This window comes from Chiloscyllium plagiosum, chromosome 7 (genome assembly GCF_004010195.1).
Source record: "Chiloscyllium plagiosum isolate BGI_BamShark_2017 chromosome 7, ASM401019v2, whole genome shotgun sequence".
Taxonomy (NCBI): Eukaryota; Metazoa; Chordata; class Chondrichthyes; order Orectolobiformes; family Hemiscylliidae; genus Chiloscyllium; species Chiloscyllium plagiosum.
Genome location: NC_057716.1, coordinates 58,735,965 through 58,750,984, shown reverse-complemented (window position 1 = coordinate 58,750,984; position 15,020 = coordinate 58,735,965). Strand labels below are relative to the sequence as shown.

General features: G+C 40.5%; 1 protein-coding gene across 3 annotated transcripts in view; it reads left to right on the top strand.

Annotated features, from left to right (window-relative positions):
• wdsub1 (WD repeat, sterile alpha motif and U-box domain containing 1) overlaps positions 1–15,020 on the top strand; it is a 50,520-nt gene that overhangs the window by 23,108 nt on the left and 12,392 nt on the right. For all 3 annotated transcript variants that reach the window (XM_043693820.1, XM_043693819.1, XM_043693818.1), the window contains 3 exons: positions 6,461–6,554; positions 7,771–7,804; positions 9,825–9,865. In XM_043693820.1, the coding sequence (XP_043549755.1) occupies positions 6,461–6,554; positions 7,771–7,804; positions 9,825–9,865 (169 nt within the window). The remainder of the gene's footprint in view (positions 1–6,460; positions 6,555–7,770; positions 7,805–9,824; positions 9,866–15,020) is intronic.

The window sequence follows — 15,020 nt, the reverse complement described above, 5'->3', positions numbered from 1 at the left end:
TCCTTGATGTTGCAAAATGCTGAGTTGCTGCTGAATTAAGCAGCAGCGAGACTGAATGAGGAACAAAAACTGTACAAGGATAATCCAGTACAACAGGGGTGGACTTTTCTACCATTACAGCGGCAGCCGCCACAGCTTGTAAACAGGTTGGCATTTCCCTTGCAACAAGTGGTAACTGTACAGAATAAAAGGCTACAGGATGCCTAAGATCCCCATGCATTTGTTTTACAATGCTGGATGCATGTTCCTCCTTTTCGTTAACATACAGCTGAAAAGGCTGCGTGTAATCAGGGATGTCCAGAACAGGCGCTGAAGTTCCTTAAAGGCTTGTGCCATTTATGGTGTCCAGTTCACCTGGGTTGGCTGGTTTGGTGAGGATGCCTGGTGGAGAGGTGCATCAATAACCCGATAGTCTGGTATCCAGTGTCTGCAGTAATTCACCACGCCCCAAAAGGACAAATGTTCAGTTTGTGTAGTGGGATGAGAGAGATTAACGATGGCTGCGATGCAATCTTGTGACAGTGCTCTGAGACTGCGAAAGTTCATAGCCCAAATATATTGTATGTCTTTTGGCAGAGCTGCATATTTTCAACAGAGACCTTAGGTCCATCCTGAGCCAAACAGCGGAGCAATGCGACGGTGTCATACATGCAGGCATCAGGTGAATCGGAGGCCACAAATAAATCATCAGCACACTGAACCAAGGTGCTTTTCCAAGGCAGGTGGAGGTCTTTCAATGTCCGGTGTACCACAGTGTCCGGTGTACAGTATACATGGAGGCTGTCCGTGTACCCTCAGGGAAGTCGTGTCCATGTATATTGGTGACCGCCATAAGTAAAAGCAAAAAGGTACTGGCAGTCTGGTGACAGTTTAATGGAAAAAAAGGCCAAGCAGAGGTCAGTGACAGAAAACAAGTGGCAGTAGCAGGGAGGCTAGTAGGGATGGCATTGGTGTTGGGCACCACTGGGGAGCAGGGGACAACAACGGCATTGACTGCCCTCAAGTCTTGTGACAAGCAATTGTAAATACTGCAGATTTGTACTAGAAAATTATAAAATGGTGTCAGGTGTTTTAGTGGATGACGGGGTCTTGGAGCATGCCATGGACCTCAGTGTGGGTCCAAGGCTTGTTGAGGGGCGTATGGCTGATCATTACCCAGGGAAGTGGAGCAGCGGGAGGCTTCAGCCTCTTTTGTAATTGGCTGTCCTATCCGGTAGTGGATGTGGAGGAGACAGTGGAGTCTGCTTCCTCCTTGTTCCGTACAGCGGGCTCCCACATCACACCCCTCACCAATCCCGAAGCCCTTGTTGGTCAGACTTGCACGCCCTCACCCCCAAAGCCCTTGTTCTTTGTTGACAGGGGGGGATTGTCAGGGGGTTAGGCCGGAGGACGAGTAGCAACGAAAGCAATAATTCCGTCCATAAGAGGGTGGGGATGGGAACTTTAGGATACTGAGGGGTATAAGATAATGGGGCAGATGGTGCGGACCCAGAAGATGGAAGCTAGTCTGATGGCACCTGACGGCGATCTTTATTTTTAGGGGGCTGAAGGCTTTTTGCTGCTACTTTAAATTTATCTAAACACTGGAGTATGTAATTAGTATTCCAAGAGGGGTCGCCGTACCCACCCTCAATGTTTGTCCTTCAGTAATCAGTCTTTTCCAATTTAAAGGCACCTCCATAAGGCCAGTTGCCATGGCACCACCTGTATAGGCCGGAACCGAAAGGAATAACATACCTACTGTCGCCTGTCTCCTTCCAAACAATATCGGCAGTGACCCTGGTGGCACCAGGGGGTCTCCTACCTTTCTTTTGCATCAAATGTATTTACCATGGAGCTTCTGCGTCTTTCTCAAGGGGACAAATGGACGTCTTCTCAGTGGAACATGGTTTCCTTTTCCCCAAAGCCAGCCCATCTTTCTTATATTTAGAATTCGTTGACCCCCATTGTCACTTCCTCAGTTCCGAAGCATGGACCTACGCTCTGTAGAGAAATGAACAGCAAACTCACAAAGACAGACAGATAAACAAATACTGGCGCTATTGTCGATCCCTCAAGGTCACCTTAAAACGATAACTGTTCTCCGGCAGTGATCTTTCCAGTTCCATCTTGTTACAGCATCCTTCCCTATCTTGGGATCAGCCTGTTGACTCAGGTTAGGATCATGCAGGCAGCTATTGTGTTTTAAACTACTTTAGGTTCACTTAGGATCTTGTAATTAAGGGCTTCTGCCTGACCACACGAGTTTGTTGAAGAAATTCCCGGACTCAGACCTTGAGCACTGAGAAAATTTATTGTATGATATCATAGGGAGCACACCATTCCTTAATACGGTGCAATGCATATCCAAAACACTCCAGATCGACGTGGATTTATATCATTTGACAGCTGTTCAATCAGACACAGAACCACAGGATAGTCACTAGATGGTCTACATTAGCATACATTGGGCAGAGTCCGAGACTGTACATAACAAGCTATTTTTCTCAGAACTTGAATCAACGCACACTCCGAATACTACATTTGCCTGTTGATAATGTGTGGCTGTGTTGCACTTTCTACAGATAAACAGTTTGAGTTATGTGGGAAAAGCAGAAGTTATATGGTTGTTGCAGAATGTTCTAGTAGGCTAGGGCCACCTAGGGCAAGGGGCAAAACCAGGCAAGAACAATACCATGATTTACCAAAATCTCTGCAAACAAGCACTCCAGCAAAAACAACTTCCACAGAAGCTAGCAAAGAGATTGCTGGGCCTCTTGCTGAAATACTTGTATCGTCGATAGCCACAGGAGAGGTGCTAGAAAACTGGAGGTTGGCTAGTGTTGGGCCATTATTTAAGAAAGGTGGTAAGGAAAAAGCCAGGGAACTAAAGACTGCTGAGCCAGAGCTCAGTGGTAGTTAAGTTGTTGGAGGGGATTCAAAGGGACAGAATTTACATACATTTGGAAAGGAGAAAGTGAGGACTGCAGATGCTGGAGATCAGAGCTGGAAAAGTACAGCAGGTCAGGCAGCATCCAAGGAGCAGGCGAATTGACGTTTCGGGCATGAGCCCTTCTTCAGGAACCACATTCCTGAAGAAGGGCTCATGCCCGAAACGTCGATTCTCCTGCTCCTTGGATGCTGCCTGACCTGCTGCACTTTTCCAGCAACACATTTTCAGCATACATTTGGAAAGGCAAGGACTGATAAGGGAGAACCAACGTGACTTTGTTCATGGGAAATCGTGTTTCATTAACTTGATTAAGTTTTTGGAAGAAGTGACGAACAAAATTGAGGGCAGAGCAGTAGACATTGTCTATATGGACTTCAGCAAGGCATTTGACAAGGTTTGATACGGTAAACTGGTTAGATAACATGGAATCCAGAGAGAACTAGACAATTGAAAACAAAATTGGTTTGAGGGTCGAAGACAAAGGCTGGTGGCAAAGGGTTGTTTTTCAGACTGGAGGCCTGTTAACCAGTAGTGTGCCACAATGGTTTGGATGCGAATATAGGAGGTATGGTTAGTAAGTTTGCAGATGAGACCAAAATTGGTGGTATAGTGGACAGTGAAGGAAGTTATCTCAGAGTACAATGGGACCTTAATCAGATGGGCTAGTGAGCTGAGGAGTGATGGATGGAGTTTAATTTTAGATAAACATGAGGTTTTGCATTTTATTAAGGCAAATTGGGGCAAGACTTATACATTTAATGGTAGGGCCCTGGGATTGTTGCCAAACAAATGGATCTAGGGTGCAGATACATAGCTCCTTGAAAGTGGAGTTGCATGCAGACATGCATGAAGAAGGCATTTGGCATGCTTGCCTTCATTGGTCAGTGTATTGAGTATAGGAGTAGGGATGTCATGTTACGGCTTTAACAGGACATCGGTGAAGTCACTTTCAAAATATTGCATTCAGTTATGGTCTCCTTGCTATAGGAATGGTGTTGTTCAACTTGAAGTGGTTTGGAGGATTTGAACTATAGGGAGAGGCTGAATAGGCTGGGGCTGTTCTCCCTAACAGCGCACGCTGAAGGGTGACCTTAGATGTTTATAAAATGATAAGGGGAATGGGTAGGGTGAATAGCCAAGATCTTTTTCTCAGGGTGGGCGAGTCTAAAACTAGAGGGCATAGGTTTAAGGTGAGAGGGGAAAAGCTTTAAAAGGGACCTGAGGGGCAACTTTTTCACGCAGAGCATGGTACCTGTATAGAACGAGCTGCCAGTGGAAGTGATGGAGGCGGGCACAATTACAATATTTTAAAGGCATCTGAAGGGGTACATGATTAGGAAGGGATATGGACCAAGTGCTAGCAAATGTCAACCAGATATCCTAAACTGATCTAGTCCCATGACAGGTTAGACCGAAGGGTTTGTTTCTGTGCTCCATAACTCTGACTGTGATATTGTGATAATGTAGTAACCAAAAGTTCAGACTAATGCTTTGGGTTCAAATCCTGCCAAGGCAGCTGGTGGAACTTAAATTCAGTGAATGAAATCATTATTGGTAGTCAGAAAACCCATCTGGCTCAGTAACGTCCTTTAGGAAGAAAATATGCTATCCACAGCTGGTCTACATGTGACTCCAGACCCCCACAAATTTAGCTGTTCCTTATCTGCTCTCTGAAGTGTTAGGACAAGCTTCTCAGTTCAGGCGCAGTTAGGGATGAGCAACAAATTTTGACCTTTACAGCAATGTCCATATTTCACAAAAAGAAGAAAACATTACTATCAGATAGTTGGTCAGCATTGTCAGCCATTGCTTAGTTAGTAGCAGTAATACACACATGTCCGTGAGAAGGTTGTTAGTTCATTTGCTATTCCAGGTCAAAAATCAAAGCTCACGCTGTAGTGCATGGTTAATGGATTTGTAGTTAGTTTGCATGAGATTTTAAATCAAAGCCTCATCTCTAAGCTGGATGTAAAAGATCAACAAGTGTTATGTTGAAGTATAGGAGCTGTTTGGTATCTGTAGCTAAATCGACATCACTTGCACAGATTCTGTGACCATTACAATTTTTTTTGGAACTTCCGGTATGTAAATCAATCCCTGCATTTTCCACATTAAACAAGTGACTGCATTTCAGAAATACTTTATTGATTTTAAAATATTTCCCATCAAAAAGATGAAAACCTGTCAGTGAGAGAACATTAATAAAAATTAGGGTAATATATTTATGGAACAATCTGTTGATTGTGAGACATTGAAGTCCCCTCCATTATGGCAGTAGAATGATGCATTTAAATGATAAGCTAGATATGTGCAAGGCAGAAAGGAGTAGATGATTATGTTGATAGTTGTGTGAATATGTTTTGGAGAAGGCTAAACACCTATTGTTATGACATGAATCAGACAGCCGAACCAAATCAGCCTTTTTACCTCTATTCACAACACAGTAAAATTGAAACTTTTAAACACCCTCAAAATTGAAAATAATTTGAATAACCAATTCACGACACCAGTTTGTAGCTTTAACAATAGACTTAGCTATTTATTAACAGTATAATAACTGTAGTGAAGCAAAATTAAAAACAAATTAATTGGTCTATGTTATAACCTAAAAATCTTTGTTTTCAGCCCTTTCATACAAAAGGCAGACAGACAAATAAATATTTAAGGAAAAAGGAAATAACAAAACTCGCCTTAAGTGGTTTTCACAGAATGCTATTCTGCAGGCATAGATAGCGGCTTTGTGGTGGATTTTCCAAAGATGTCAACCAAAATCACCTTTTCATTTTACTCTCATAAAAACAGCAATACACATAACTTCGTTTCCTATTTCTGAACTTCCAAGAACTGATCAGGGAGGTTAGGTAAGGAGCTTTCAAATCTTCATGCCGCAGCATCAACAGCCAGATTCCTTTGCTCACAGAAAATAAAGTCCAAAATCCAATTCAAACTCACCATTCCCTGATAGATTGAATGTTTCTTCAATGAGATCTCCGTTACCATACAACATCTACCATCTGCTTGAGCATAAAATCATTTCCAGTCTTGCTAGAACCAATTCTCAAATACTGACATTATTTGCCAACTTCTGATATTTCTTTAAACAGAATGCTCTTTTCTAGTGATGAGGCATCTACAGAAACTTTTGATCAGGAGCCGATCAGCAATTGTCTTCCAAGATTTGCCCCATGAATAAGCAAAAGCTTCATTGGTCTGCTTTCCTTTTAACACAAGCTGTTACCCACAGTCCAAAAGTCATCTTTAAAACTCTGAGTTCCCTATTTACAGTTCCAAACCAAAATTTATTTGCAAAGAAAAAGAAAATCACCAAGGGCTCTAACACAATATAGACCAATTGGATTCAATGATCTCAATCTATGCTGTGAATTCTGTGTAATATTCACCATCAATTCTGTTTATTGATCTTAATTTAGTTGAGAAAGAAGTATTGGAATGATCATAATCCATTGGAATGTTTTCTGCATTGCGACCTTCCACATTTTCAAATGATAATCCTTTTTATGCTTGTAGACTGTGACCTCAGAATGAAATGCTCATTAAACCGGCACACAGCTCCTGTTTTGTCATGTTGTTTTTCACCAGATGGGCAGATCTTAGTTTCCGGGTAAGTGCAGATTTATTCTTGATACCTGCGAATTCTCGTATTCTGAAATTGTATTTTCATTGAAATGGTTGTACTTGCCCCAGTTTTTATTATTTTAAAAATCAGGAGTTGCATACCTGTTAAATCTTGACAAAATTTGAGAAATGAAATTGGAAGTTAGGTTCCTCAGAATTTTGAAGTATTTTTCAAATAAGCGTCACTTTGTCAAATTTAGGTTGTTACATGTATGCTCTGCATCCTTGTAAATAAGTTGGCTGTTTCACATCAGCAACATCTGTCCCATTTCACTCATCATATACTACCACAATTGAATCCAAAGTCAAATAGCTCAACCACTTATTTATTGGCACGTCTGAAATGTTTCATTGCTGTTTCCAGATATTGCAGACAATTATACCAATCCTGCAGAACATAACAATGGAATTGACTCATAATCTCCTGATTTATTCTCTGTCCCACTATTTAGCTGTTGTCCTCCCACTACCAGTGGTTTTCTTACCTCCATCCATATGGATTCTACGTCTTCTAATTTTGCATAATTTATTGCTTTCGCACTTATTCCACCCCATACCGACAATTCTGCTCCAACCTCCCTTTCTTTCCTGTCTATCCTTTCAAAAGGACACATATACATGAACATTTAGTTCCCAGCGTTCGTCTTGTAACCAACTCTCCCTAATGGCTATAAGATCATAACCCATATTTGTGCTACTGATTCAGTTATATTCCAAATATTATGCATATTCAAGTAAAGAGCCATGAATTTTGCTTACTTAGTACTTTTTTCCTCTTTTGATCCCACTGAGAGCTGTTTTTTAATGCTTGCATACTAAGTCCCACTCTAGTTTTTGTATCCAAATAGCTGCCTTGTATTGGTGTCACATCCTCCTGCTTTGTAAGTTTTCAAGTCCTTTTATTTATTCATCTATCAAATCCATTCTTGAATGTCGGTGGCTTAGCTATTAACCCTAAGAATAAATTCTGCGCACTCTCCTAAATTTCTGTTAACATTTTAAGTATTGAGCATGTTTTGTTTTGCCAGTGTTCTTTTCAAAAGGGACTAGTTAAATAAAAACAATATCTCATTTATGGAACAATGTAATTCATGAAATAAACACAGATAATCATGAAACTATTTATTTTATAGAAATGAGAATTAGTACAATGATTTTTTTCAAACTGGTTTGTAGTTCAAAACTTCTTTTCCTCTTTAAAGGTCTGTTGACAAATCTATAATCATTTGGAATTCGGTAAGTCTACCTAAATAGTGCTTTAGGCAAATTGAAACTGTCACAATGGAGTATTCAAAACTGTGCAACCTTCTATAACGACGTACGATTTTTATTTCAAACAATGGCGATTTGAAATTAATGTCATTCTTATACCATTAATAGGAAGTGATGGCCTAGTGGATTTATCCCTGGAGTGTTAATCCAGACAGCGAGGTGATGTTTGGGAGACCAGGGTTCAAATCTCACCAAGGCAGATGGTAGAATTTGAATTCAATAAAAATTTGAAATTAACAGCTTAATGATAACCGTTGGTGATTGTCAGAAAAAACCATCTAGTTCATTAAAGCCCTTTAGGGAAGGAATCTGTAATCCTGGTCTGACGTACACGTGACTGCAGACTCTCAGGAATGTAGTTGACTCTTAATTGCCATCTAGACAAGTAGGGATAGGCAATTAATGCTGGCCTAGCCGGTCACACCCTCATCTTTTAATTCTGGTCTGATAGCTAATTAGGTTTGCTTTATTTGACCCTGGCTGTATAATATTTCTACGTAATGCAATATTCATGACAACTGAATTGTGCAATTTTATTTTTTGACTTATGGCAGATTCTTACAGATTGGAGCATAGCTACTGTAACCCCTCTATTTAAGAAGGGAGACTGAGAAAACTGTGAATTATAGTTGCCTTGATAGTGGGAAAATGCTAGAGTCCTTCGTAAAAGGCCTAAGAGCTGAGTGTTTGGATCAGATAGTCATCATATATTTATGAAAGCAAAATCATGTTTAACAAATATAATGGAATTCTTCAAAGGAAAAACTAGTGGAGTTGATGGGGAGCCAATGGATATGGTTTATTTGAACTTTCAGAAGGCTTTTGACAAAGTCCCATGTAAGAGATAAGTGTGCAAAATTAGAGCACATTGGATTTTGGGGTAGTATTTTGAGATGGATAGAAAACTGGTTAGTAGACAGGAAACAAAGAGTACAAATAAATGGGTCATTTTCCAAATGTCAGGCAGTGACAAGAGGGGTACTGCAGGGATTAGTGTTAGGACTCGAGCTAGTGTCAGAATATATTAATGATTTGAATGAAGGGATTAAATGTAATATCTCTAAATAAACAGACTGGGTGGGAGAGTGAACCGTGAGAAGGATGCAGAGATGTTTCTTGTGATTTGGACATGTTGAAAAAGTGCACAGATGCAGTATAATGTGGATAAATGTGAGGCTGTCCTTTGAGATTAAAAAAAAAATTGAGAGCAAAAACCAGAAGTCAGGTTATTTTCTGGCTATAAGTTGAGAGGCAATGAGACATAGGTATCCTTGTACATCTGTCAGTGAAAGTAAATATGTAGGTACAACAAGCAATGAAGAAGGCAAATGAGTTTGTTGGGATTAGAGTACAGGAACATTAATGTCCTGCTGCAGTTATCTAGAGCTTTGTTTAGACAACATTTGGAATATTGTGTGTAGTTTTGGTCTCCTTATCTGAGGAAGGATATTTTGGCTGTGGAGAGAGTGCAGCAAAGGTTTACCGGACTGATTTATTGGGGGGGATGAATCAGTTATGATTATGTTTGCTGGAGTTCAAAAGAATGAAGAGGGGAGGGAAATGTCATAAGTATACAAAATTTAACAGGACTAGATAGGGTATGTGTAGGAAAGATGGGCAAAATCTAGAACTGGGGTCTCTGTCTAAGAATACAAAGTAAGCCATTTAGGACTGAGATGAAGAGGAGCTTCGTCACCCAGAGAGCAGTGAGCCTGCAGAATTTGCTACCATAGAAAACAATCGATTTTTAAAAAAGGAATTATGGTTAAGGAATCCAAAAAAATGGGGAAATGGCAGGAAGTGGCTTTTGAGTCAGATGATCAGCCATGCTTATGATGAATGGTGGAGCAGGCTTGAAAGGCCAAATGGCCTACTCCTCATTTTCTATGTTTCTATGATGCATTTTATTTATATGATTGTATAATTGTTTTAAAAATTCAGCTATGAATTTGTTCAATTTCATTGTTGCTCTTTTATTATGTAGAACAGTGGAGCGCCGCTTTATACACTGACACAGCATGAACGGTATGTAATTAACATTTAAAATCCTGGGTCTCTTGCCCGTCAGTCAGGAGGACTCTTCATTGTCCAATCCAGTTAAACTCAATTGCCCTCTGGTAATACTTCACAAGTTTAGTAAAGTTTTACAGTTACATAAAATTGTGAACATAGATGTAGAGCTTTTCCGTCCTGTCCATGGTTATGATGGACATTCTGATTAACTAATCAAGTTAATGTCCTTTGGAGAAGAGAATATGTAACTCTTATTTTGCCTGATCACTGGTCCACAGTACAAGTTCTATAAAATTTTCTCCCAAGGCACACTGTTTGATGACAGTATGTCTTTGTTCTTGATGGCTTGTGTAAATATACAGCAGCAACTACAGTCGTCTTAACTATAACCAGCAACAATTTTCCTTCAAGTGGTTAAGCCTGTTACGTTCACTAGTCCTGATGCAAGTATCGCTATGACGACTCCTTTATATTTGTGAATCAGGCATGAGTTGTCATGTGTTCTTGGTGACCAGAAATGCATGCTAGAGTGGTTTCAGTTTTCTGATTGTGCACCAAACATCTGCATTAGCTATAGTTTCTCAACTATTTAGTTTACCTATGAACTTTGCAGAAGATGAAAGTCAGGGATCTACTATATCAAGACTTTCACAAAGTATTTGTGATTTCTCATCAACCTTGAAGTTTGGAAAGTTGAATGGAGTTAAAGTTGCATTGTTGATTGTTAAGCACATGGATTCAAAAGGCTCATTTAGTCTCGTGACGGTGAGATATGTTATTAAGTTGTGCTGGATGGAGGTACTTAGCCTTTCCTCCAGTTGTTGGATTTCTGAAGGTTTGTCGTATCACAGAGAATGTATTTGAGAGTGATTTTATAACATCATAAGCAGCCAAATTGTTGGCCAATTGAGGAAGTTGGTGATACACTGTGTTGGGGTCCTCATTTGACCATCAAGAAATTGAATATGGCTATATTTGGGCCATGCCAGTATGCAGGATTTGACTATGGAGAATACTTATACAATCAATCGTTTTTAAAGTACTGATGATATCCTTGAGCATACTATTGTCCAGCATACATATGATTAGGGGCAGGAAGGGTAGGCCATTCAGCTGAAGCTGTGCTACCGTTCACTAAGATCTCAAAGATAGGTGGCTGAGCAAGTAATGAGGATAACATGCAGAGCCTGTTGAGGCATATAGACAGATTAAGTAAGCGGTCGATGGACAATAATGTAAAGGATATGTACTTTGGCAGAAAGAATGGAAACATAAAGGAGTTGGTCAGATGACCCCTTGAGCCTGCTCCACCATTCAATATGATCATGGTTAATCATTAAGCTCAATACCCTAATATCATCTTTCCTTAATATCTTTGATTCATTTAATCATAAGAGCTATATCCATCTCTTTCTTGAAAACACAGAGTGTTTGGACAAAACTACTTTGTGATAGTGAATTCCATGGGCTCATCGCTCTCTAGGTGAAGAAGTTCCTAATGTGAGTCCTAAAAAGGTTTACCCTTTATTTTTAAACAATGACCCCTGGTTCTGAACTCACCCATCACCTGGAACATCCTTCCTGCATCTAACCTGTTTGGTCTCACTCAAATTTTATAGGTTTATATGTTTTTAAACTCCATCTCTCCAGCGATGAGGGACAATATTCCATTTGCCTTCTTAATTACCTGCAAACGTTTTGTAATTCATGCACAAGGACATGCAGGTATCTCTGCACAGCAGCATGCTGCAGTTTTTCACTTTAAATAGCCCATTTTGCTGCTGTTCCTACCAAAATGGATGACCTCACATTTACCAACATTGTACTCATCTGCCAGACTTTGCCTATTGACTTAACCCATTTATGTTCCTCTGGACACTTTGCCCTACCACACATTTTAGTGTCATCTGCAAATTTTGACACATTATATACATGAACAGGAACTGGGGACCAAGTGAAAATTGTGAACAATTGCAGTCCCAACACTGATCCCTGATGCACACCACTAGCCACTGATTGCCAACCAGAAAAACACCTATGTATACCCACTTTTGCTTTGTGTTATCCATGCTAATCCTTTACCTGTAACACTGCACACTTTTATGCAGCAGCCTTTTGGAAATCCAGATACACCAAATCCTCCAGTAACCTGTTGTCTACTGCACTCGTAATGTCCTCGCAAAGATTCCAGTAAATTAGTTAAACGTGACCTGCCTTTCATGAATTTATGCTGAGTCTGCCGGATAGGACAATTTCTATCCAGATGTCTGGTTATTTCTTTCTTAAAAATAGATTCAAGCATTATCCCCACTACAGAAGTTAAGCTAACGGGCTATAGTTACCCATCTTTGGTCTACATCCTTTTTTTAAACAGTGGTATCACATTTGCTATTTTCCAATCTGACGGGACTGCCCCAGAGTCCAGCAAGTTGTGTAAATTACCATGAGTGCATTTGCTCTTGCTGTTACCATTTTGTTTTTGTATTCTGGGATGCATTCCATCAGGGCCAGGAGACCGGTCTACTTATAGCCCCATTAGCTGGCCCAATGTTGCCTCTTTACTGATAACAATTGTTTGTAGGTCCTCACCTGCCAAAGCCTCATTATCAATTTTTGGCATGTTACTGGTGTATTTCATTCTGAAGATAAACACACAATACCTCTTCAACACCTCTCACAATTTCCCCATTTCCCATTATTAAATCTGACTTCTCATGAATTTGTAGAAACTATCTGTTCTTATATTCTGAGCTAGTTTACTCTCATAACCTATCTTTGCTTTCTTTATAGCTCTTTTTATGGCTTTCTGTTGATCTTTAAAGATTTCCCAATCCTCTAGTTTCCCAGTAATCTTTTTCATTTTGTATGCATTAGCTCAGGAATGAGTCAAATGAACTGCTTCAAATGTAATTGTATCCTATTGAACAAGGAGACCAAAACTTTACGCCATACTCTAGATGTAGACTCGAACAATTGAAACAAACATCCTACTCCTTTGCTCTGAAGGATCACTGGACCTGAAATGTTAAATCTGTTTTCTCTCCAGAAATGCTGCCAGACCTGCTGAGATTTTCCAGCAATTTCTGGTTTTGATCCTGCTTTTTTGTTCCATTCCACTTGAAATAAGCCCATGTGCTAGATTACCCTGATTCCTGTATTGCATGAATTATGCAAAATATCTTCATTTAAATAACATCATGCTTTTCTACTCTTTCTGCCAAACTAGACAATTCCCATCTCCCCCTATGGTCCTCAAAGACTATCAACATCATGGAAACTACCATTGACCAGAAACTGAACTGGATCAGCTGTATAAATTCCATGATTACAAGAGCATGTCAGAGGCTAGGAATCCTACAGCACGTAATTCATTTCCCGATTCCCCAAATCCTACCCACCATCTAGAACAATGTAGTTGAATACATGTGACAATAAAGGATATTCTCTTCTAGAAGACATGACAGGAGTGTGATGGAATACCCCTATTTACCAGTTGAGTGCATCTCCAACAAAACACTACAAGAAGCACTGCAGAAATCCTCCAAGGGTTCTTAGGCAGTATCTCAAACTCATGATTGTTATCCTTTAGAAGGTTAAGAATGGCAAATACTTGGGAACACTACCACCTGCAAGTTTCCCTCCAAGCCACTCATTATTGCCACCATTCCTTCAGTGTAGCTAGGTTAACAGCATTGTGGATGTACCTACGCTAAATGGAATAGTGTGGTTCAGGAAGTCCGCTCACCACTTTTAAAGGCCTTCAAAGGATGGGTGATAATTGCTGGCCCAGCCAGTGAAGTCCATATCCCCTGAATGCAAAAAAAAAGGCCAAATTTTTGTCCACTCTCTTTAACTATAATGTTTCACAGACTACTTATATCCTTTTTACAACTTATTTTCCTAACTATTTTGGGTCATCAGCAAATATAGCGACCATATATTCTGTATCTTTGTGTAAGTAATTGAAGCAGAATATAGGTGAGATCCAGCACTGATTCTTGTGGTACTCCATTCTTCATCTTATCGACCCGGGTTCAATTCCCGCCTCAGGCGACTGACTGTGTGGAGTTTGCACGTTCTCCCCGTGTCTGCGTGGGTTTCCTCCGGGTGCTCCGGTTTCCTCCTACAGTCCAAAGATGTGCAGGTCAGGTGAATTGGCCATGCTAAATTGCCCGTAGTGTTAGGTAAAGGGTAAATGTAGGGGTATGGGTGGTTGCGCTTCGGCGGGGCGGTGCGGACTTGTTGGGCCGAAGGGCCTGTTTCCACACTGTAAGTAATCTAATCTAATCAATCTGTAATGATGAATTTATGCCTACTTTTTTTTACTAGTAACTAATGAATCCTCATGCAAATATGTTTTAACCTCTTCCCCCATAACATGGGCTCTTATTTTGTGTAGGAACGTGGTAACTTTCCTTCTGACAATCTAATGCATTGCACCCACAGGTTCCCTTTATCCACATTGCTTGTTACTAGTGATTGCATTGAGATCAGTGGCAGTATGTGTGACTGACGTTGATCTTGCAAGATTCCGTATCAGTTCCTTCATCCCATAGGGTGAATACTGGTCCACAAAAGCTGCGCTTGGATTTAGTCATTGACATGTACAGCACAGTCTTTGGTCCAACACGTCTATGCAGACCAGATATCCTAAATTAATCTAGTCCCATTTGTTCAGCACTTGGTCCATATGCTTCTGAACCCTTCCTATTCATATAGCTACTCGGATGTCTTTTAAATGTTCTAATTGTACCAGCCTCCACCATTTCCATTGGCAGTTCATTCCAAAAATGCGTGAACAAGTTGCCCCTTAGGTATCTCAAATTTTTCCCCCCTCACCCTAAACCCGCATCCTCTAGTTCTGGACTTCTGCATCCAAGGGCAAAGACCTTTGTCAATTTACCCTACTCTCATTGTGTAAATCTCTACAAGATCACCCCTCAGCCTCTTGACAGTCCAGGGAAAACAGCCCAGCCAATTCAGCCTGCACCAGCTCCTGAGCCACGCAGTCATCTGCTCTATCCACCTGTTCCTACTCTCAGTAACTCAGCACCACGAGTAATCCAGGTATTACCACCCTCGAGGACCTCCTTTTCAAATTCCTGCCTAACTTCCTATATTCTCCCTTCAGGATCTCGTCCTTTTCCCTTCCTATGTCGTTAGTTCC